Consider the following 26,533-nt stretch of genomic DNA (forward strand, 5'->3'; position numbering starts at 1 on the left):
CAATACCCCTGATGAACACAGATGCAAAAATCCTCAATAAAATACCAGCTAATTGAATCAAAAAACACATCAGAAAGATCATTTACCTGGACGAAGTGAGATTTATCCCTGGTATGTTGGGATGGTTCAACATTCACAAATCAATCAATGTGATACATCACATTAATAAGATGAAAAACAAAAACCATTCTTATCTCAATAGATTCAGAGAAAGCATCTCACAAAATACAATGTCCTTCATGATTGAAAACCTTAAGCAAAATGCGGATAGAAGGAACAGTCCTCAACATAATCAAGGCAATATATCATAAAGCAACAGCCAGCATCCTACTGAATGGAGGAAAGCTGGAAGCATTCTCCCTAAGATCTGGAACCAGACAAGGATCCCCACTTTCAAAACTGCTATTTAATATAGTCCTGGAAATTTTAGCCAGACCCCTTAGCAAGAAAAAGAAATCAAAGGTATACAAATTAGAAAGGAGGAAATCAAACTATCCCTATTTGCAGATGACATGATCCTTTATATATGGGATTCAAAAGACTCCATTGAGATACTATTGGAACTCATAAGAGTTTGGTAAAGTGGAAGGCTAGAAAATCAGCACAGAAAAATCCATAGCCTTTGTATACACAGACAACACAATATCATGGCTGAGAAAGAGCTTATTAATATCAGTTCCATTCTTAATAGCTCCAAAAAGAATTAAAAACTTTGCAATAATTTAATCAAGGATATCAAAGACCTCTATAATGAAAATTCCAAAACAATAAAGAAAGAAATAGAAGAAGACATTAAAACTTGAAAAACTACCATTTTCATGGATTGGAAGAATCAACATCATCAACATGTCCATACTACCAAAGGCAATTTACAGATTCAAAGCAATCCCAATCAAAATACCAAGGACACTCTTTGCAGATCTAGAGAAAATGATGCTGAAATTCATATGGAAAAACAAGAGACCCCAATTAGCTAAAGCCATCTTATACAACAAAAACAAAGTTGGAGGCATCAAAATACCCAATTTCACGACATACTACAGGGTAGCTATAACCAAAACAGCCTGGTACTGGCCAAAAAAACAGAAGGATAGACCAAGAGAACAGAATAGAAATTTCATAAATAATCTATGCATGTATAGGCTACTTATCTTTGATAAGGGAGATAAAATCAACCCATGGAGCAAGGACATTCTCTTTAACAAATGGGGCTGGAAAAACTGGATCTCCACATGCAGAAGTATGACACTAGATCCATACCTTAAACCTTACACAAAAATCCACTCAAAATGGTTCAAAGACCTAAATCTATGACTTGATACCATCAAATCATTAGAGATTATACAGAGAACATGTGTAAAACTCAACAAGACGTTGGCATAAGCAAAGAGTTCTTGGAAAAGACCCCAACAGCACAGGCAATTATAGCCAAAATTGACAAATGGGATTATACCAAGCTGAGAAGCTGCCCACAGCAAAGCAAACATGCAGCAAAGTGAAGAGACAACCAACAGAATGGGAGAAAATATTTGTAAACAATGCTGCTGATAAAGGGTTAACATCCAGAATATATAAAGAGCTCAAGAAATTCAACAGCAACAAAGCAAATTATCTAGTGAAGAAATGGACAAAAGATTTAAACAGGCATTTATCAAGTGAGGAAATTCAAATGGCCAACACACACTTGTGAAAATTATCAGGATCACCAGCAATCAAGGACATGCAAATCAGAATCACAATGAGGCTTCACGCCACTCCAGTTAGAATGGCTCCCATACAGAAATCATCAAATGGCAAATGCTGGTGAGGATATGGGGGAAAGGTACCCTGATCCACTGCTACTGGGAATGTAAACTGGTGCAACCACTGTGGAAGACAATATGGAGATACCTCAGAAATCTAAATATCGACCTATTATATGACTCAGCCATCCCACTCTTGGGAATTTATCAAAACCAAAATAAATAAGTATATAAAAGAATTATCTGTACGCCCATGTTCACTACAGCACAAGTCACAATAGCAAAGATATGGAATCAACCCATATGTCCATCAACTGTTAAATGGATAAAGAAATTATGGTACACACACACTTTGGAGTACTACTCAGCTGTAAAAATAAAAAAAATGAAATCTTGTCTTTCACAACAAGATGGCCACAACTGGAATCCATTATACTTAGTGAAATAAGCCAAACCCAGAAAGACAGATATCATATGCTTCCCTGATCAGATGTAACTAATAGAATACCTGAAATGTAACGTATTGGTCTGAAACAGACATCTTGAGATTTGATGATTGTTTATATAGCCCTAGTCTGTTTCATAGAGGAACAGTGTTTTGTTCAGTTTTGTTGTTTTGTTTTCCTTTTCCTTCATACTACTTGTTGAGCTCCATTATTTAAAACAGGGTTAACTATATGATCATTAAGTATACTGAAAATAGATCATGGCATACGTTAAGAGTGGGAATCTGAGAGGGAGGGGCAGGAGGGGTTGGAGGGTGAAGGGGAGGGAGGGTAGAGGGGGGAATTCCATCATGTTCCTAAATCTGTATACATGAAATATATTAAACTTGTATAGCTTAAATAAAATTTAAAAAAAAGTTTAACAGACATAAAAAAAAAAAGAATCCAATTACCAAAACAAAGGATTGGGCTTACTTCGGCCTACAGTCTTAGGAAGCATGACTTCTTATTTATTTTTACTATTTTTTGAGATGCTAATATTTTAATAGTTTACATCTTTTTAAAGTAAATATGCTGGATAACCCATGTACTCTTCATGCACACACAGTATGACCTGGATGTGTATCAACTGCACATGGGGTGTAATCATGCTATTAAAATCTTCAAATATTTTAATCAAAAACAAAGGTACAAATACTATTCCACATTATGGACTAAAAACATTTGACTTCTTAAACAGCTGCCGCTTTCAATCATTGGAATGTAACAAAGGCATCCACACAGCTATAAAATATCTTCCTTAGTGCTCCCAAATGCTAAAAATGGTTGTAGAAATTCTCAGTATCAAAGTCTGAGAGCTTTATCTTTACAATGAAATTTTATAAATCCCTTAAAATAGGACACTTCGAGTAGAAATATTCCTTCACTACGGTGCAATTAATAATACCAAATATATTTATTATAAAAATTCTTTTACTATTAGACATATTTTTAATGTGGCAGTAGGAGTGGTTTCAGTATCTGTAAATAACTAAACAAGAGGCCAAATTTATATATTATAATGTAAGTCACCAGAACTGTAAATTTGATATGCCATTTTATTAATATAGGCACACTGTTTGATTTGGTCATAAAATTTTGGATTTTATCTGTATAGTTAATTCAAAATATAAATATATAATGCTTTATTTAATCAGATTAGGTAAATATAGTAAACATGTCAGTAAGAATAACTTTTCAATGTTAAAGCAGTAGTATAAAATGCACACCCAAAGGTTTTAAATTGGTGAATTACATTTTTAGCCATCTAATTTATTAACATCTCTCCCTCAGATGTATTTGAAGATTATTCTATTTAAAATGAACAGAACTATGTGTGTATGTGTGTGTGTGTGTGTGTTCTGGAGGAGAATCCATAGACGTGATACTAATGACACACACATTGCCTGCAGAATAAGATTAGGTTTCTCCAGAGCTGAGGCCTCAGGGTTTCTTAAATAGCTCATGACTCATTAATGACTTGGCCGGCTTGTTCTGGTCCCACTCATCAGAAATTTTCACAAATAAAACTTCCTTGCTTAGTTAATAGCATCTATGCCTTTTGGTACATCAACTATATACATGGAAGTTAAAAAGTTCCTAATATGAATATTATTTTATATAGCTATAAAATCACATTAAAAAGATGGAATGTAGTGCTTATACATAAGATAATAATTCTACAAAATACTCATTCTTACATGGAAATTGGGCAATAGTAACCCACCATGGATAATTTTTCACTTTCCCTTATTGTGAATATGTACCCCCTTTACTTTCATCATACAAGCTGTCAACTTTGCAGGTTTCTGGTAATAAAAATGAGGCAGTATGATAATGAAACTGCCAAGAATAAAACCTGAGACACACAACATCTTCTAATGCTTTAAACTTTAGTCTCTAAGATTTTCTTTTTGTGCCTTTTTGAAGTTTAAATCCATACATATTTAAAAGAAAATCATATTATCAAATATTTGTTGACTATTGACTTGGGCATGATTTCAGTGACACAGGTATCCTCTATAAGGGATAAAAATATGTTCAGAGAGAATAATTCATATATAGTGTGCCAAATTTAAATTCATACTTATTTTTAAAAACATTACCATAAAGAAATGACTATCTCATTCATGCATGAACAGCAATCTTGCCTTTTAATTTATTCAATACTTGGGGGGCATGAATACTTTATTTTGTCTTTTATTCATAAAACCCTTATGTATGGCACATAGTAAATATTGGATACAGGATGATGTTAGCAACAGTGTTCTTCAATTGTTTCTCTTGAATAAAAGAAATATGAGTAAAAACACAAATTAGAAACAAAATATAGCTGTGGCTGAGAAAGTACAGCCATTAGGAAAAAAACCTATATAACTATAAATTATGTAGGATTACATTTTATATGTAAGACACAAATTATAAAAACCTCATATTAAGGACTAAATAATCATTTATCTTCTTAAGCTATTTCCTCATTCTTTTCTATAACAAGCACAATATTGTTTTAAAAGTCACTTTTAAATATATTCTAGAATTCTACTTTTATTATGCTTCTGTTAATTACTATTATTATTTTGACTAAAATAAATGATGTATCACTTGACTGAAGTTACTTGGCAAAAGTTTGTGGTTTCAGAAGTAAAATATTTCGGAACAAATGTACTATGAAACCAAAACCATACTTAATTTTTTCACAGTAAAACCACTGAATTAAGAAAATACCAATTAACATTTTTCCATTTTTATATTCTCTTTCATATGTCAATATGTAACAATATTTGAACATAATGAGTTATACATTTTGATACAATTTTGATGTGAATATTAAAGCTAAGTTGGTTTTAGATTCATATTATCATTTTAAGGCTTTCCCAGGATTACAAACCATCGATACAATTTTATTTTGGAAAGTGCATTTTTTTCTGGTGAACTTTTAAATTCTCAAAGTGTCTTTATGGTCTTTTCAGAAAAACATCATAGGGGTTTCAGTATTCAGGTGTGTCTTTCTACCAGAAGTTAAAAACTTCGAGAATTAAAATATAGACATTCTTAGGGCTGGTGTTGTGGCATAGCAGGTAAAATTGCTGCCTGTATCACCGGCATCCCATATGGGTGCCAGTCCATGTTCCAGCTGCTCTAATTCCAATTCAGCTCCCTGCTAATGGTCTGGGAAAAGCACCGTTAAGATAGCCCAAGTATTTGGGCCCCTGCTACATGTGTGGGAGACCTTGACAAAGCTCTTGGCTCCTGGCTTTGTCTTGGCTCAGTCTTGGCTATCTGAGGGAGTGAACCATCAGATGGAAGATGTCTTTCTCTCTCTCCAATCTTTCCCTCTTTCTCTCTCTCTCTCTAACTCTTTCAAATAAACCTTTAAAAATAAATAACATATACACATTCTCTTTTAATACTTGAAAGATAAATTTAAAATAATACATTTGAGTAAAATATTTCCTGTGTGCTCTTACACTTGATCCTGTATTCATAAATAAACTCTACAGTGAGAGCCAGTGCTGTGGCACAGAGGGTAAAGCCACCGCCTGAGTGCTGGCATCCCATGTGGGTGCCTGTTCGAGTCCTGGCTGCTCCACTTCTGATCCATCTCTCTGCTATGGCTTGGGAAAACAGAAGATGGCCCAAGTCCTTGGGCCCCTGCACCCGCGTGGGAGACCTGGAAGAAGTTCCTGGCTCCTGGCTTCGGATCGGCACAGCTCCAGATGTTGCAGCCTATTGGGGAGTGAACCAATAAATGGAAAAACTCACTCTCTGCCTCTCCTCTCTCTGTGTTAACCCTGACTTTCAAATAAATAAATAAATCTTTAAAAAAGTATATACTCTACAATGCCCTAAAAAGCTAGTCCTAATTAGTCTCTTTCCATTCAATTTGATGGAACAAATTAAAATACGAAAATCACTTGAAAGTAAATAGTATTCTGTTACTACAGAGGTTGTATAATTACTGAGGCCCCATAACACACTAGAGAATGAAGCTGATGGTGAAATTACTGGAATTCAAGCACCTGTTCTGGAAAACTTTACTTTCTCTCTCCAGATCTGTTTCCCAGGGTTCAAGTTAGAGGGAACTAGTGGGGTGGGATATGAGAAAGTGATAAAAAAGATGGAGCTGTCCATGGAGGAGTAGACAGCAAGAGTCAAAAAAACCAGGTATTGAACACTGCCATTTCATGTAAGGGTCTCATGTATTCTGCCTTCCACTTTTGGCATAAATAAATAAATAATAGGGGCCAGTGTTGTGGGGTGGCAGGTTAATCCACTGCCTGCAGTGCCAGCATCCCATATGGGTGCCATTTGGAGACCCAGCTGTTCCAATTCTGATTCAACTCCTTGCTAATGAGCCTGGAAAATTAACGGAAGATGGCCCATGTGCTTTAGCCCCTACACTCACATGGGAGACCCAGAAGAAGCTCAGGACTCCCAGCGTCAGCCTGGCCCAGCTCTGGCCATTGCAGGCACTTGGGGGGTGAATCGGTGGATGGAAGATCTCGCTCTTGCTCCTTCTCTCCTTCTCTCTCTGTAACTCTGCATTTCAAATGAATTTAAAACAAATAAATCTTACCAAAAAGAATAGAAATAAATACATGTTCCAGAAGGAGAAGAAAAGTTTCCTACAAAGGTTATGTCTCCAATAATAGTTCCTTGTGTCCCTTGATGTCCCTTAGCTCCTTGAGGTACTATTTGGTTTCTCAGGTAGCTGGTAACAGAGACTAAAGTAAAGATAAAGGGAAAGGTAAAGTAAAGATAAACATAAAGTAAAGATAAAGATAAAGATAAAGATAAAGATAAAGATAAAGATAAAGATAAAGATAAAGGGAATCACAACCTTTCTGAGTGTTTTCCCAGTGCAGGATGAGGAGGCCTGAAATGGCTCAGCAGACAGAGCAGTAGTAATAGTAATAAAAGGGTAGCCCACTGATAAAGGTGTATTTGTTAGAGTGTGGTAGGCAGGGTTAAGTTCAACGAGTATGCTGAGGGTTTTGAAAAGCATGGAGGACTTTTTTCCAGAAATATAGAATATTTTCTTATTTTTTTTAGTATTTTCTTATTCCTTCCACAAAGTTAAATGGAAAACCCTGGATGTAACACTGAGTGACAGCAACAGTGACAAAGGAAGACTATCAAAGACCAAGGCGGATCCTTTGGGGTTCTCAGGACCAGAGGGACAAGGTGAGTTGTTATGACTCCTTTTCATCTCATATATCTCATTTTTTTTTTTACTTAGAAACCTTTTATTTAAGGTATACAAACCATGCATTTTGTATATACAAATTTAGGAACAAAGTGATTCTTCCCACAGTACCCTCCCTCCCTCCTGCATTCTCAACATTCTTCCTCCTTCCTCTCCCACGCCCATTCTTATTTTTTACAAAGATCTATTTTCAATTAATTTTATACTCATAAGGTTAACCCTACAATATGTAAAGCATTCAACAAATAGTATGAAGAAAAAAATATTCCTCAACAGTTGAGACAAGTGCTATTCAAAAACAAAAACATCTATCTCAAAATGTCAATTTAACTTCTTTTTTTTTTTTTTTTTTTTTTTTTTTTTTTTTTTTTTTTTTTTTTTTGACAGGCAGAGTGGACAGTGAGAGAGAGAGACAGAGAGAAATGTCTTCCTTTTCTGCTGGTTCACCCTCCAATGGCTGCTGCGGCCGGCACACCACGCTGATCCAAAGCCAGGAGCCAGGAGCTTCTCCTGGTCCCCCATGCAGGTGCAGGGCCCAAGCACTTGGGCCATCCTCCACTGCACTCCCTGGCCACAGCAGAGAGCTGGACTGGAAGAGGAGCAACCAGGACAGAATCCAACGCCCCGACTGGGACTAGAACCCGGTATGCCAGCGCCACAGGCAGAAGATTAGCCTATTGAGCCACGGCGCTGGCCCAATTTAATTTCTATAGATTAACTTTAAGGTTCTCTAATAGATACCACAGATCAAGGAAGACATATGGTATTTGTACTTTTGGGAATGGCTTATTTCACTAAGTATAATGGTATCCAGTTGCATCAATTTTGTTGCAAATGACAGGATTTTTTTTTTTGCTGCTGCTGCTGTGCACTATTCCATGGTGTACATATAACATAATTTCTTTATCCAGTCTTCAGTTGATGGACTTCTGGGTTGATTCCATATCTTAGCTATCATGAATTGACCTGAAATAAACATAGGGTTATAGATAACTCTTTCATATGCTGATTTTATTTCTTTTGGGTAAATTCCCAGAAGTAAGATGACTGGGTCATATGGTAGGTCTATATTCAGATTTCTGAGATATCTCCATACTGATTTCCATAATGGTTTTACAAGTTTACATTCCCACCAACGGTGGATTGGGGTACCTTTTTCTCCACATCCTTGGCAGCATTTGCTGTTGGTTGATTTCTGTTTGAGAGCCATACCACCTGGGGTGAGGTGAAACCTCACTATGGTTCTGATTTGCATGTCCCTGATGGCTAGTGATCCTGAGCATTTTTTCATGTGTGTGTTGGCCATTTGAATTTCCTCTTTTGAAAAATGTCTGTTCAAGTCATTTGCCCATTTCTTTAGTGGATCGTTTTGTTGTTGTTTACTTTCTTGAGTCTTTATATTATCTGTACATTAATACTTTATCAATTGCATAGTTTGTAAATATTTTCTCCCATTCTGGCAATTTCCTCTTCACTTTGCTCAGTGTTATTTTGTAGTGCAGAAACGTCTTATCTTGATGTAATTTTATTTGTCAATTATGGCTTAATACCTGTGCTTCTTGGGTCTTTTCCAAGAAGTCTTTACCTATACCAATGTCTTGCAGGCTTCCCTCAATATTCTCTAAAAATCTGATATTATCAGGCCATAGATTTATGTAGTTTTTTTTGAGTGTTTGTGTGTGTGTTTAAGATGTAAGGTAGGGATCTTGCTCATACTTCTGCATACAGAGATCCAGTTTTCCCATCACCATTGTTTGAAGAGAATGTCTTTATTCCAGGGATTGATTTTAGCTCCTTTGTTAAAGATAGGCTAGTTGTAGATGCATGGACTTATTTCTGAAGTTTTCATTATGTTCCACTGGTCTATATGTCTTATTTTTTTTTTTTTTTGCTAGTACCAGGCTGTTTTGATTATAATTGCCCTGGAGTATGTCTTGAAATCTGGAATTGTGTTGCCTCAGGTTTTGTCTTTGTTGTATAAGATTGCTTTAGCTATTTGGGGTCTCTTTCATGCCATATGAATTTCAGCATCATTTTTTTCTTCATTTGAGAAGAATGTCCTTGGTATTTGGTTTGGAATCACATTGAACTTGTTAACTGTATGGACATTTTTATGATATTGATTATTCCATTCCATGAACATGGAAGATTTTTTGCATTTTTAATCTCTTCTTCTATTTCTTTTTTTAATGTTTTATAATTTTCTTTGATGTCCTTGATTAAGTTGATTCCAAGGTATTTAATTTTTTGTAGCTATTGTGAATGGTATTGATCATAGAAGTTCTTCTTCAGCCATGGCACTGTGTAAGGCTATTCATTTTTTGTGTTAATTTTATATCCTGTCATTTTTCCAAACTCTTTTATGATTTCCAATAGTCTCTTAGTGGAGTCTTTTTGATCCACTATATATATATATATATATAAAATATATATATATATATATTTTGATCCACTATATATATATTTTGATCCACTATATATATATATACATATATATATAGAATCATCATCACTATATATATAGAATCATGTCATCTGCAAATAGAGATAGTTTGATTTCCTCCTTCTCTTTTGTATCCCTTTGATTTATTTTTCTTGCATAATTTCCCTGGCTCTGTTGCTTCTTTGTGGATTATCTGTTGAGTTGATCTGTCCACAGATGAAAGTGGGGTGTTGATGTTTCCCATTATGACAGTTTTGTGGTCTAAGTCTCCTTTTATGTCCATTTGTTAAATAGTCTGGTGTACTGGCATTGGGCACATACACATTTATTACAGTCACATCATCTGTGGAATTTATCACTTAATCATTGCATAGTGCCCTTCTTTGTCTCTTTTAACAGTTTTTGTGTTACAGTCTATTTTGTCTGATACTAGGATGGCTACACTTGCCCTTTATTGTTTTTTATTAGCACAGAATATCTTTATCCACCCTTTCACAGCAGATATCTTCTTTGGTGAGATGTGTTTGTTGTAGGCAGCAAATAGATGGGTCTCATTTTAATCCAATCAGCCAGTCTGCATCTTTTAACTGGCCAGTTGAGGCCATTTACATGCAAGGTTACTACTGATAAGTAATGACTTGGACCTTCCACTTTTCCATAAATATTCCCACTGTTTACTTTAGATTTTCTTTGTACCTTTATTGAAAGATTTCCTGCCATCACATTCTTTCATAGTGATGACAGTCTTTCATATTTGTGTGTAGCACATCCTTAAGGATCTTTTGTAAGGTTGGACTAGTGCTGACAAATTCTTTTCATTTCTGTTTATTATGGAAGGTCTTTATTTCACTTTCATTCATAAATGAGAACTTTGCAGGGTACAGATTTATGGGTTGACAGTTTTTTTTTTTTCTCTTAAGTCTTGGACTATATGTCTTTCCATTCTCTCCTAGCCTGTAGGGTTCTGAGCACAAGTCAGCTGTGAATCTAACTGGAGATTCTCTGAAAGTAATCTGGCATTTCTCCTGTGCACATTTTGAATCTTTGTTTTACTGTTGAAAGTTAGACTACAATGTGTCATGAAGATCTTTTCTAGTCATGTCTATTAGGAGTTCCATGTGCTTCCTATACTTGGACATCCTTTTCTTTCTCCAAATTGGGGAAGTTTTCTCTAATTACTTGACTAAATAGGCCTTCTAATCAATCTTCTCTTTCCATGCCTTCATGAACTCCTTAGCTCTATATGTTAGGTTATTTGATAGTATCCCATAAATCTTAAACACTTTCTAATTTTCCTAATTTCTTCTTTTATGATCTGACTGTAAAATTTCCAGAGATTTGCCTTCTGGCTTGGATATTCTTTCTTCTGCCTCACCAAGTCTGTTATTAAGTTTTTCTACTGCATTTTTATTTGATCTATTGAATTCTTCATTTCTAATATTTCATATTGATTTCTCTTTAAATTCTCAATTATTTTTATTCATGCCATGTATGCATTTCTTTAATTCATGGATTTGCCTCTGATTGCTTCTGAGTAATCCTATGATTCATCTTTTGAATTCTGTTTCCAGTATTTCATTGATCTCTTCATCTTCACATTTTAATGCTGAAGTGTGGCTGTGTTCGTTTGGGGTTGTCTTCCTTATTCTTGCTTCTTGAATTTCTACATTTATTTTTAGGCATTTGTGGAGATCCTTATTGTTTTTTTTTTTTCCTCTGATGATTTAAGACTATGTCTCTCTGGCTTAATGGAGTGTGTATTCTTCCAGTGAATACTCAGAGGCATGTGCTAGGTGTGGCTAGGGAGTTCTGTTCAGTGATGCAGGGTGCAAGGAATACCCAGGGTTACACCCAAGTTGGGTGTGGTAGATCTTCTCTTCTCTCTCTCTTTTTTTTTTTTTTATCAGAAAGGAGTGTCTGATCAGCTCTGTTCACATAGTCGTACCCTCACCTCCTCTCTTTCATGCTGATTAACATCTGGGCACTAGCCCTAGTGGCTGCAATATTTATCTGTGCTGCCACAAGAAACAGAATTGATCCATGCAGTCCTCAGTATGACCACAGATCCCACTGCAATGACCCATCCCAGCAAATCAGTGAGCCTGAAGCATGTGGAGTGGCCCACAGTGACTGCCTGGAGACTCAGCCACACCCTGTAGCCACCCTCACAGCCCTAGTGTTCCCACAGTCCCAGTACACAAGGATCCCACAGTCATAGCGTATTGAGGATCCACTCCACATTGCCAGTCTATCTCATTCACAGAGGTGAATTCCAGAGAAACCTGTCTGTGGGTGCTCGATCTAGGCAGGTTGAACCTCAGAGCCTATGATTTGTTGGGAGGCTGGGGAAACTTCACAGTCCTACATGGGTGACCAGCCCCCTGTCAATCCTCCCATCCAGAATCAGGTGTCTCCTCTTGGCCAATTGCTAGGCTTTGGATATAAGCTGGAACAGCTGTTACATATGTCCAAAATGGCACTCACCCTTTCTCACAGGGATCCATTGTTGAGTGGACAGGGAGAGAAAAACATGTCCCTTTTTTTCTTTATGTTCGCAGGTACCCTGTCCTCCACAGGATTCCAGGCCAGACTCATGCCAGGCTCTCCCAGCAGCTGTATAGCCAGTAGCTCAGACTTCTGCAGTGAAGTCTCACCTCACTATGCAAAGCTGGCACTTAGATTCTCGGCTGCTGGGGTCCTGTGTTGTGTCTGTGTTCGTGCTACATTTCCACACCTTCCATTTAGGTCTACAGCATCCCTCTTCCATCCATCAATTTCCACTGCAGTTTTATGCCAAATTCTTCCCCAAACTTGTGCTTTCTAGATTTTTTTAAAACTATTTTTCCCTAGCCTAGAGCAATAAGCTCCCTACCTATTCTGCCATCTTTGCATCTTCTCATATATACCAAATTTTTAATGGAGGAACCTGTCCACTGGAAATGCCAATGCATGCCCAAGAAAAGCCTTCTATGTATTGCCAAATAGCAAGGAGAGTAGCAGCCCAACCACAGAAAATATTTTTATATGATAACCTCTCTAATCCAGACGAATTCCACTGTAACAACCATAGCCCCACCCTTGAATGTACTGGCAAAGGCAGATGGGGAACCATAGCATTCATCCTTAAGATGCTGTAATGTGGTATCCCAAAACCCCTACTAAATGGTGTCAGAGCAAGCCAAATGGACAGCCAAAACTTGCATTTCCACAGACGAACATTTCCTGCTGTAGTGTCTGGGGAGACCATTTACAGAGCAAGGACACACCGCCCGCCTACCCATCCAGCAGTTAATAAGGTACTCCTCCTCTTCCACACTAAGGTTAGGTAAGGAGAGATCATGGAAGTTTAGTAATTTCGGCATCACCAAAGGGTCATGAAAGCACACTAACTGCTCTGTCACTGGAGACTACATGAAAATGGGGACTCCCAACTCTAAGCAGTAGTAATAAGGAGCCCCATCCTCACTAAGGAGAGAACTGGGACTTGTACTTCCACCTGGCAGTAATGAGGCAACACCCTTCCTGCCCCCGGTGGAACAGGGTCAGAGAGAAAGTAGGTAACCAGGAGACTGAAACAAGATTCAGATTCTCAAAGCATCAGAAAATGTCCAGCTGTCAACAGAAAAGCCCTCAATGAAAGTACTGGAGGTACACTGTACTGAATAATAAATGATCAGCAGATGTCAACACCAAGATGGCAAATGAATTAGAAAGACACACTTGAGAATCTGATAAATCTGATGATGATATTAAAACATCTATCTAGGATTATTTGCTTCAATGAGCAATTACAAACATGGTTGGAACAAATGACAAAATAGTAAGGAATATGAACTCTCAGCCAGAAGTAAATACATACACACGTAAAGACAGAGTAAATGAAAATTTCAGAATTGAAAAATATAATAATCAACCTACAAAGTTCATGAATGGTCATGATAGGAAAATGGAGAGGAAGCATAAGGAACTAGCAACCTGGAAGACGGAAAAAAGATATAATTCAATCTGAACAAGAGTAAATAGTCTAATAAATGAACTGACCCCATGGACACAGGACTGGAAATCTGACCTAGCATTTGTGATACTGGAGATTTGGAAAGAGGAGAAAGAGAGTAAGCCTGAGAAAGTACCCAAAGAAAATAATACATAAAAATTTTCCTAATTTAACCAGAGAAATAAACATATGTTTTCAATAAACGGAACAAATCCCAGATGAAATTAAGCTGAAGAAATCCATACAAAGATACATCCAAATTAAACTACTGGTACTAAAGATAAAAAAATATATACTTGAAAACATAGAGACAAGTGATCCTTTACATACATGGGATAAAGCATTTAAATGATTACTTCTCGTTGAATGTCATGGAAGCTGCAAGGAAATGCTACAATATTTGTTAGGAGCTAAATAAATGGGCATCCTGCAATCCTATAATAGAGAAAATATACTACAGAAACTAAGGAGAAATCAAAGCATTCTAAGATGAATGGTGCTAAAAGAATTAATCACAGCAAAATAATGAATGAAAGAAAGTATTTAAGGAAAAACAAAACAATTAAAAACATAGTCTTGTAAATCAGGATGAACTAAAGGATAAATTAACCAAAAATGTACAATAACTTTTGTTTCTAATCTTGAGTTTATAAATTGTGTTTTATAGTAAAGCAAAATTAGTGTTATAATGTAACACTGGTTAATAAGATTATAAATCCATTTAGAAGAAAAAGTTAAGACAATTATAAACAGATGCAGGTAAGGGGAAGTAATGTCGTTACACATAACACAAAAACTTGTAAAATGATGATAGTAGACAGTAACTTCTATATGCTTACCATAATTTCTTAATAAAGAATATTTCTCATAAAGAAGTTATATAGAAAAATAGACTTAAAACAACCCTGAAAGCTCAACACAGAATTCTAAAAACTGTTCAAGTAAGAAACATAGCAGAGGAAAAACGAACAAAAAATAGAAAACAATAAAATATAGACTGAAGCCATAAAATATCCATAAATACACTAAGTATAAATCATCTAAGTATACCAGTGAAAGCAAAATAAAAAAGAATGGTTGACTAGGTTAAAATCTGTAAGCCAACTATTTGTTGACTATAATAAGCTTACTTCAAATATGATATAGACATGTTGGGTGGAAAAGGAATGAAAAAGATTTGTAACTTATTTAAGGCCATGGTAGTTTTCTGTTAGTGAAAACTATCCTCAGTGTTCATGAAGACTCTTAGACCATGAAATGGTTATAAAGCCAGGAGAAGCCTCCCACAAACTAAGATTTGCAGAGAGTCTTTGTTTTAGTCTCAGAAAATGAAAGTAATAACTTCAGAAAAAAGAGTCCAAACAGGCAGCACCATATAAGAAGAGTTCATTTTTTCCTTTTCAAAATGTGTTTGTGGAATGCTTGTTAGCATTATAAGTAAAGAGAGTAGTCAAAAAACTACAGAGCAATGTAGTACATAATGAAGACAAACAGCCAAACAGCCAAACAGCCACGACTTGCAAGACTGTTGATGGTATGGACCTATTCATCTGTTGTCAACTCATCATTGTTAGCTCAATGGAGAAGTTTTCTGTATGACTGCTCTTCCCAATCACAGGACATCAATTAGAGGCTCTCTGGGGTAAGCTGACAGCTAAACTGAACCCACAAAGTGTTTTTGTTGTTGTTGTTGTTTTGTGTTTTTTGTTGTTGTTGTTGTTTGGTTTTTTTGCTATGGCATTTTCCATTACCTGACTCTAGAGGCATTGCTCACTATTCTTAGATCAATGATCAGGTTACAAGACAAGGTTAAGCCATGAAACTCTTCTTCTATAGCCAGTCCCTGGTGAGCAGGACACATGGCTAACTATGGACATAGTTTTTTGTGGGGCAGACATCCAACAAATAAGTAGCCTGACTGACACTTTCTATATAAAGTTTTGTAAGCTGTTGGGAACTCTTTAATCAAGAATAAAGTCTCCCCCAAGCTTCAGTGTTGGCAAAAGGTCAGGCATGCCCAATAGCCCACTGCCCTTGCATCAAAGCTTATCAAAACTGAAGCAACAGGGAGTTCTCTATTCTGACCAGATTCACACATATAAAGGTCACCATCAACACAGAATTGTATCTTTAATTTCAGCTGAAAATTCTCAATAAATAAGGCACTTGTTCACAACCAGTATTTGACCTAAGTGTTTTGATTGTCCTTGGAAAAGTACATTTTGCAAAAAGTATGCTGTGCTCAGTTCCTTTTCTTCTGTGACAGGAAACACAGCTGAATGCAATTCTATCCAACAATTACACACACAGAAAATTATCTCTAAAGGAGATGGGGGAAATGGCTTCACTGGATAATTTCATTCTTACCTGCAATGTGCTGATATGAACAGGAGTCCCCGTGCCATTCACAGTATTCTTTTTAGCTGCATTTCCACCTTTTCCATCAGCTTGCTCAGCCTTAGCAATTCTGGCTTTTTCTGCTTCAACTCTTTTGGGGTTGTTCAACATCACCTGGACAACGGCGTACTCCACCAGAGAAGCAAACCCAAAGAGAAGACAAGCAATGAGCCAAACGTCAAGAGCTTTCACGTAGGACACTTTGGGAAGCTCAGCTGCAAGGGTTGTGCACTCAGAGGCCAAGCTGAGCACTGAGAAGATACCTAGAGAGACAGAAATAATAATTCATGTTGCTTTTTATTCCTGCAAAACCACCTGCCATCATTACTATTTGACTAATTCCCTCTCCAGCAATTTTCAATGGACCATGAACAATTCACTAGATCCACAGCTAAAAGATGAGAAAAATAATAGGTACACTTATTTTATGTGAGGGTTATTTGCTACTATTGAGGATGTTGGAAAACACTTTTTAAAAATCAAGCACAATTTTAAAGATTTATTTATTTGAAATAATTACAAACAGACACACACACAGAGGGAGAGAGGGAGAGGGTGAGAGAGAGAGAGAGAAAAGAGAGATAGAGAGAGAGAATATTCCATCTGCTGGTTCACTCTCCAAATGGCAGCAATGGCCAGTGCTGGGCCAAGCCAAAGCCAGGAATAAGGAGCTTCTTCCAGATCTCTCACATGGGTGTCAGGGCCCAAGCACCTGGGCCATCCTCCACTGCTTTTTCAGGTACATTAGCAGGGAGTTGGATCAGAAGTGGAGAAGCCACGAGTCGAACTGGCCCACCTCAAACAGAAATTTAAACCAAAGTGTAAAAACATAATTTGAATCTGATATAAACATAAAACAATCTAAATAACTCTAAGGAAGCCACAGAGGTCTCTAATTAGACCAGATAATTTCATTTTCAGCATTGTTTTAGACTGCCTTCACTTGGATTCTGAATTTAAACCCAAGAATAACTATATCAGAATAGGAAAACAACTTATGAAACAATTTCTGATAAGATTCACAATTTTAAAAATCTAATTGAGAAGATAAGATACAGAACATTCCTGAATATTTAAGAGAAGATAAATGATTGCAACTTTTCTATGAAATCAGAAAAATTCTGCCACATGTAATATTTACTATATGTGGAAAACTAATACTATATACTCATATATTAAAGTGCCTATCAAATTACAAAGAATTGGAACAAGTGGTCTCGCTCTTGTCCCATTTGTTATCTCCTCTCCCTCTACCTCTTTCTTTCTCTCTCCTTCCGTCATCTTTTCAGGAGAGGGGACTATGAAGCATGACTTGGTGGCACTCGCTGCTAATAGCACACTGAGTCAGAAAGAATCTCATCTGATGTCAACAGATGTCAAGAGGGGAACAGATTTGACATAGCTCTGTGTGTTTCACTCATTAGATCTGCCTCTGAGAATTCATGTATTACACTAATAATTAAGGGTAAAATTGGCTCTCTTTTCCCTTCCTTTGAAACAGTAAGCACCATATTAGTGTCAGTAGTCAGTGAAAACACTGAAAGAACCTATTCTATCAATTATATGATTTGAGAAGCTTCTGAAAGGCATTAAGTTCTTGTAAGTGTTCAAGAGCCTGAGATATTCTCTCTACTAGGAAGGAAATCTCCCAGCAAAATACAATGATTTCTTCAGGAAGAAATAATATTACATGTATAATGACTTTATAAACATCAATTTATTGTTATTGTAATTGTAATTGTATAATATTGTATAATAATACCTGAGGAAAACTATGAACTAATCAATAATGCTCTACTTTCCAACTTAATATTGGTTAATATAGTAGTTTCTAAACTGGAAGTGGGATGTCACATGAAAATCCAAAATCTTATCAGTTATTGCCCTAAGCTATAGTTAATTATACCCATAACCATTAATTTGGCAAACCATTTTCCAAGTCAACTTTTATATGCTTTGCCAAATGTTATGCATCAACCTATCAACCAGAAATAATGTCTGCTTAATTAATTCCTTGGTATAGACTGTACCAATACTTTTTTCTGTGTTTCCATAGCATTTCATACCTGTCAATGACCTAGAATGTACTGCATTCTAGTAAACTTAAAATCAAGGACACTGCTGTTGCATTTTCCATTTCTAATCTTTTTTTTTAACTACTAGCCATTTTCCATTCAAGATAAACATGCTATAATTTTATCTATCTTAAATGACAGAAACAAATATCCTCTCAAGTTCCGTTCCCATCCTCACTGCTCCTCCACACTTTCTCTTTTAACAGCTAATCATATCCAGTGGGCTGTTCATTCTGAGTATCTCTACTTTCTCACCTTGTCTTCTCTCTTGAAGCCATTCCTGTCAGATTTTCCTCTTTTCTTTACCTCATGGAAACTGTAGTTGTCAAGAACACCAGTGACTTTCCCAGCTTGCTTAATCCAATGGCAATCATTAGTCCTGAACATACTTGACCACTGAGCAGTGGGTTGATCACGATACCATCTTGAAACATTATCTCTACATCTAGGAATTCACACCACCCTGGTTGTTTCTCCTTGCCTCCGCCCCTCTCAGAAGCAGACTTCTCCTCTACCTTCACTCATTCTGTGATTTCATTCTGTTTCGTTATTCTGAAGGTTGTCTACATTGTGATGAATCTTAAATTCTGACTCTTGCCTTGGGGGCTTGAAAGTCCCAAACCTGTATACCCAATGAGGTCTCTCATTCCCCTACCTAACAGACATCTCAAATTCAACATATCTAAAACAAAACTCCTGGTCAAACTCACCTTAATTGCAGCTTTCCTTCTCCCAGTTAATGTCAATTTCATATTTATAGTTTTTCAGCCAAAAAAAAAAACCCTCAAGTTCACCTTTGATTCTATTTCCTTAAATCCCATGTGTAACACATTTACAAATATCTTTTATTGCTGCTATCCATCTCCTACTATTTACCAGCACCTGCACAACTACCTCTGGCTATGTGATTATTTACCTGAATTATTGCAATAACCTCATAACTGCTGGTCTTACTTCCACCTCTGCCCCATGTCCATTTCTTCTTAATAAAGTGAGATCTGATGCTAATTTCAGTTCAGATCATGCTCAAAAGCTTTCAGTGCCTTTATCTTTTACTCTGAACAAAAGCCAAACCATGAGAATGCCTTACAAGGTGCCACGTGGCTCAGTCCTCATCACTGTTATCTTTCCGACCCATCTTTTACTACCCGCCTTCTACTTCAATTTACTCCAGCCATTCTGGCCTACTCAGTGTCCCGCAGCCATGATCCTGTCTTAGGATGCTGCCCTTGATGATCACTATCCAGGCTCTCGCTCTTCACAGCCCTATGACTCCTTTCTTCACCTCCTCCAATTCTTTATCTAATATCACTTCTCTCATTGAGATCTTCTCAGACAAGCAGGGAGCTGCCCCCAAACTCACTATCTCTATATCAGCATATTGTATGTTACACAGTACATTCTTGGGTGTTTGTTTCTTCCAAGGAGAATACAAACTCATGGAAGCTAACTACATTGCTCTCTTAATGACTTGTGACTACCGTATGGTCAATACACATTTTTTGTGTATTTTTTTACTTGCTGGATGACTCAAAATACTATATGTGAAAGTGCCTTGCAAACTTTTCACCAATATATAAAAGTGGCATACTAACAAATCTGCAATGTGTAACATGGGCTTTACAGTCATTTTCTCAATCCTTCCACTATCCCTTTGAGTATTTTCATCATCAGTAGAAGTGTTTGAAGAGGTTAGGATTGTCACAATCAGTAAGCAAAGGCCTGGAATTCAAACCCAGGTTTGAATCTAGAGACTGACTTTAAGTTATTAACCATTTAGGCCCTCATACAACAGGTCCCCTGGATGTTAAGTGACAGCTGAGAGCCCTTACAGCAGAAGCTACGCAGTGAATTGGCATTAACAGAGAAAACTCCTTTTGAAACGAAGCCCATATCCTTCCTAATGGCTTTCACATACAATTAACAGGCCTTGGTTTTTCTTAGCTTGCAGTTCCTCTGTCTTCACTTGATTATGAGTCAACTCCTTACTAAAGAGTAACTCACTAAATTAAGAGAATGGCCCAAGGGTCATGTTGATCTTGCAAAGCTCTAGTCCACAAGATTCAGGATTCAATAATCATGTCAGTGGTTAACACCCTAACACTAGGATCTATCCTGAGATGTTTCACAGGAACACCAGACCTTGATCAAACAAAGTGGTAATCATTCTATCCATAGAAGCCAGACAGAACATACATAGAAAGTAGTCTTGCTTATTTCCTGAGACATAATTTTCAAAGGACTGGCTTATTGTGTTTTGTATCTCAGAGCATTAAAAACAACAAATTAGAGGGCTTGGGCACTCAAGGAAGAGAAAATAGGTCTTTGTCCAAGCACATCTGATGACATTGCACAGAATAATTTTCTGGACAATGATGTGAGGTCATTTTTAAATTTATTTTTATTTGAAAAAGATTTATTTATTTGAATATTGGAGTTACAGAGAGAGAAGGAGAGACATAGAGAGAGATCTTCTATCTGCTGCTTCACAACCCAAGTGGCCACAATGACTGGGGCTGGGCCAGGCTGAAGCCAGGAGCCAGGAACTTCTTCAAGTCTCCCAGGTGGGTGCAGGGCCCAGACACTTAGGTCATCTTCCACTGCATTTCCTAGGTCATTAGCAGGAAGTTGGATTGGAAGTGAAGCAGTTGGGACATGAACTTCTACCCGTACTGGATGCTAGTGTTAAAGATGGCGGCTTTACTCACTATACCACAACACAGCCTCCAAGTCATTCTTCAAAGGATAAACTATTTCACCACTCTCTAAGAGTAATAAGAAGATGGAGTAGTATATGCTATTTCTAGGAGACATAGCTATTTGTTTTTGACTCTAGAACTTTGGGTTTAAGACTAGTTATCTGTGACAGTTACTTACTAATCATTATCTTAACACAGAAAAAGGTAGAATAGATTAACTGCTTAAAATACTCCAAAAACACAAAAGGAAAAACCTAGCTTAATTATAGGGCACATAAACATTGAAAAAAAATCTAGTTTGATAACAAGTTTTGAAGGCAGCCTAAAACTGAAATGAAATAGGTTGATTCCAAAACTCATTGCTTCAAAGCAGGTGAGTCTATGCTTAGTGGTGTGAAGATTTATATTTTCCTGACACCAGAGAGAAGCACGGGACTCCTTACCCAGGGGCACTCTGGCAGCACTGGCATCCGGGTTGATCCAGAAGGACAGCCAGGAGAGGACCACAATCAGCAAGGTGGGGGCGTAGACGCCCATCATGTAGAACCCGACCTGCCTCCTCAGGGTGAAGATCACTTCCACACACGTGTAGTAGCCTTTCAGAAACAAACCCAGGCAAGGTATGAGGTTCTCACCCACACACAACTGCGAACATCAATCCTGCACCGCACAAGAGAAGCCCCTTCTATTTGAGGCAATTCCACAAAGCGGACTCCACAGACAACGTTTTCCTTTCAGCTATATATAAAATTGATGTGATGTGAATAGGGTGACATTATAGAACCTGTTTCACCCGACTTTTCACAACTTCATCATGACACTGAGAAATATATCCCACCTGCTGCTCCACCATGCCACTGTCTGGGGCTTTTAAGTGGCTATGCACAGAATTTTCAATGGAGTCAAACTTTTCCTTACCCATTGGGGCTGTCAGAAGAAAGGATCTAAAGGAACCATAGGATGAGCACTAAATCAAAGTAGGGCAGGTCTACAAAAAAAAACGCTCCTGAACCATACATTGTCAAGCATTTTTTCTGTCACATACACCACTTATTTTACAGAAAAGTAGCAGTTTCCTACACTAAGTCCTGTGCAAAGTTAAACCTTAAAAATGCAAGAAAGTACTGGAAGTTAATATGAGCATAAATAAGAAATCACTGTTTCAAACCTATATACATAAAAGATTACAATGTGAACACATCTGATATTTCTCTCAATTCCTTCCCTTCTTCCACTCTAGGCCCTCAACTGTTCCCCAGGTCCTTTCCCTAAAGGACTTCCACCTTTTCCATCCTGACACACATGCAGGCACTGCTTTACAACATAATTCTGCAACTGGTATGACAACAACTAGTCCTCTAAAATAATCACAAATTTTAGGCAGCTTTCAAAATAGCTCGTAGCACATTCAGAACGAAAACTAGTGGTAGAAAAGCACTCCATTCAAGTGAAAGAGACGTGTCCAGACGTTCAAGATTATTTTTTACGTGTTTTGTACCTTTCAATTAGGAATGTAAATATAATATCAAATGCATATGTTGCTTAATTTAGAATAGAATGTCATTTTTTGGTTGAGACAAGATTATGAGTGAATGCCAAAACCTATTTTCAGTTTAAACTGTAAAAAGTTATTTTTAAAATTTGAAATGAATAAATAACCAATGAATAAATGAAACAATTATGGGGGAAAGGATGTGCTATCTTTTACCACCTGACACTTATGCAAAATATGCAGACTGCCTAACTGGGAAGAATATACACGCTAGAAAAATCTGTACACTTACTCATTAATTATACCTAGAGAAACACTTGTACATAACTGGGTTATAATACATGTTTAACTTTAAAATGGCCATTTAAATCCTATTAACAAATAATTAAAGTAGAAATCTATCTTTTTTCCAATATGAATTATAATCACTGCTGCCTCTGATAGACTGGAAAGATGGCAGAGCTTTATGTAATAAAATAGTTGATTAGTAAAGTGAAGTAAATTCTAATTATGTCACATGCTTCCACATGATATCAAAAACAAATACAGAATATTTCATTTTTAATTTTAATTCCATTAAAACTAGGCTACATTTTAATATTATATACAGTTGTTTTAAAAAAAATGAGACAAACCTATGAAGGATTGCTTCCCATTTTCTGTTCCTCCCCATTCATCTTAGCTTGTTACCTATGTTTCTAACTCAAAATTAGGTGCATTATTTCAAAACTATAAGTTTTTGTAAGTGCACTTACTGCAATTAAGAAGGCTTTCAGTTTTCCTTAAAAGTGGTTCTGAAGTACCTCTCTTTGTTGAGAGCCTCGCTTATTCAAGTAGGTTTTATATGCACCCTGTGCATACGAAATGGAGAGTGACACACATGTGCTTCTCCATATTATGCCAATTACTGCAAAGTAGTGCACTTTAAAATGAAATTCTGCCTGCCTCCCAACCACGTTTAAATGGCAGCCTAAATGACCTATGTCCTGGATCTTGAGGCCAGTCTCCGCTCCGTCCCTTTTAAGGAAAGTTCCCACTAGGGAGGTGAAAGGAGATGTGGATGCATTCAGCAGCAAAATGCATGCTTGGATATTACAGTGATTTGCTCCATAAACTTTTATGAGAAACATTTCTTGATCTTTTTTGATCTTTTCTTAGTACTGTTACATTTATGAGGGGCAGGTGGGCAACTAATTGATATAAATGTTCAGTGAACAAATTCAATTTAGTTTCTATTTCCTGTGAGGTTTTATTTCATTATTCACCCAGGCTTCTAAATTAAATATTTTTGTATACTTGTTTCAGATATATTTCTCTACCTTTGTTATTTCTACCATCATAGAAAGGCATATTTTTAAAGTTAAACCTGTCATTATTCTCATATAAATTGAAGAAAATACTCATCATCCTTTTATATTTCTTGTTCTCTTATGCCTTCCCACAATTCTACACCATTAAGCATTCCATATATTTTCAATGTCTGGTTTTCCTAAATATATTTCTAATGATCAAAACCCTAAAATATGTTTTACTTATATTAATATGATGAATCAGGTAAATGCTGATAAAGTACCTGAAACATAGCAAGTGCCAAAAAGGTATGTCAGTTATAAGGGGTTTTCTGGCTGCTATTTTCTGTAGCTAATGAGATTTGGATGGTTTATTTGTGATAACTCAAAAAATATCACAAAAGCTTTATTTACATCTCTTGACTAAATCCTCACATGCTCTACATTCTGGTACGATTTCTGATTTCCTTCTAGGTCCTAGATGGAATTCTATTTACTTTCCTGACTGGTTTATCGCCTTTGAATGTGCCTCCATAAGCATCAAGTCCCTCTCTTCTATTGACTGCTGAGTCCCCAAACTGACAATGTACAAAGTAGAGTTTAAAGTGAAAAAATGGGCACCCTCAGGATTTCCAATGTTGTTACATCTTTTAAAAAGGTTTATTTATTTGAAATTCAGAGTTACAGTGAGAGAGAGAGAGATGGAGATCTTCAATCCACTGGTTCACTCCCCAGATGGCCTCCTGTGCGTGGCAGGGTTCCTAACACTTAGGCAATCTTCCATTTCTTTTTCCAGGGCATTAGCAGGAAGCTGGATCAGGAGTGGAGCAGCCGGGACACTAACTAGCACCCATCTGGAATGCTGAAGTCACAGGAGGCGGCTTTACCCTGTGGCCACAACACTGGCCCCGTATGTCATTATTTAGTTTAATATTAATACATAAAATTGCAGATAAACTGTTAGTTATGTTTTCATCTTTAAATGAAACTTAAAAATTTTCAAAGAATAATAGGAGACTCCACTGGTAGTTTAACAATATCGGATTCATTATCCCAGTGCATCATTTAATAAGTGTGTATCTTTTAGAAAGTGTCATTTCATCATTAGCTCAATGTGTAAAATGGAGAAATTAAAGTATTTAACACATGGAATTGTGAAGATCCAATTATATAATTTCTATAAGTGTTTAAAACAGACTAGTAGAACTCAAAAAACTATCTGCTAAGTATATGTTCCTATAAAACTGTCTCAAAAAGGTTTTTCTTAGATTACAAGATTTTTTTATTGCTAGATTAGTTGCAAAGGTTCCTAAAAAAATGATAGTCTTCTTAATCTGAAGCAGAAGTAGAAGAAGGAATCCTACACTTCTGTCTGACACTAATTTCCATGGTGACATTTACTGAATCATTCAGCCATCCTGCTCTCTCTTATTTTACATGGCAAACAAAGGAGCTGGCTCAGAAACATCAGTAAGATTCCTTTCAGTCTAACTATCTGTGTAGTTACGACTGCTTTGTTGATGGCTTTGATGATCAAGTTTTGAGAACTCTTATAAAACTTGATAATTATTTAGTAATGTATTTGATTATCACCTCTCGTCTTAAAGCACAACAGGCTCCATTTGAGACAAGACTATTTATATATAAATATAACTGCTAATGGATTTGAAATTCAGAAACAAATGAAACCTAACTGTATCCTCAAGATGTCTATTGTTGCCTGTTTATATGCAAATATTCATTTATTGCTTATCTTGATATCAAAAGGAATGTTTTAAATTATATTTTGCCCTTGGTGAGGTCATGATGGCAGCATCTGGCTCAAATATCTGATCTCTCGAAATTCTACAGAGTTGTACTCCATTCACTTTTATTATTGCAAGTCAACTTAAATGTTGCAATAAATTTAAACTTTAATTATATCTGTTCCTGGATACCATTTTAATGATTTATTTCTCCATATGTAAGTAGAATTGGACCATAAATTACAAGTCAGACTAGTATTACCAATGTAATAATCAAAATTCAATGATCTTTTTATTTATAATACTAAGTGAAATAACATTGTGTTCAATATTTTGAAACTTTGATAACATATATAGACTCCAAGGTTTAATGCTAATCATATTATGATAATATTGAGCAGTGAGCGCTGTAATTTTATCCAAAAGTTTGATATCCTTTAATGCAAGAGGTTAATTTGCTGTGCTTTTCATAGTAACTGTTCCATAACTAGGCCAAAAAGACTGCACAGAGAAGAGTTATGGACATCCAATTATTTCACACTCTCACTGCTTCCTGCATAGCATAAAGGTCAGTGCTTTTCAGACTTCACAGTGGGGGCCAACTACCAAGTGAAAACTGCCCAGGACAATGGATGAATATACACAGACTTCACTGTTGATATCCAAAGTGTTTAGTATCACACTGTATATAGCCAGTAGAAGAACCTCTTGACAACATCCAAGAAAACCATTCAAAGTCTGGGAAAGTTCACATTACTAAAATTAAAAAGTAGAAAACCTTTTTACTATTGGAATTAAACAAAGATAAGCATTTCTATCTAGGATTCAATAGTTAAAAAAAAAAGTGGATGAATGTTATTCTGTAAAAGGTTTAAACACACAAATGTGAAGATAAACGATGTATAATTAACTTTTTTTCTCATCTGTCTCCCTGTAATGTATATAAACATTAAGATGAATCTTTCA

The 26,533-nt window shown here is 36.4% G+C and overlaps 1 protein-coding gene across 3 annotated transcripts in view; it reads right to left on the reverse strand.

Moving 5' to 3' along the window:
• Positions 1–26,533, reverse strand: part of GLRB (glycine receptor beta) — a 126,981-nt gene that overhangs the window by 10,677 nt on the left and 89,771 nt on the right. For all 3 annotated transcript variants that reach the window (XM_051819910.2, XM_070047177.1, XM_051819912.2), the window contains 2 exons: positions 21,485–21,637; positions 16,238–16,530 (listed from right to left, as the gene is read on the reverse strand). In XM_051819910.2, the coding sequence (XP_051675870.1) occupies positions 16,238–16,530; positions 21,485–21,637 (446 nt within the window). The remainder of the gene's footprint in view (positions 1–16,237; positions 16,531–21,484; positions 21,638–26,533) is intronic.

The sequence above is a fragment of the Oryctolagus cuniculus genome, chromosome 8, assembly GCF_964237555.1.
Source record: "Oryctolagus cuniculus chromosome 8, mOryCun1.1, whole genome shotgun sequence".
NCBI classification, from domain to species: Eukaryota; Metazoa; Chordata; class Mammalia; order Lagomorpha; family Leporidae; genus Oryctolagus; species Oryctolagus cuniculus.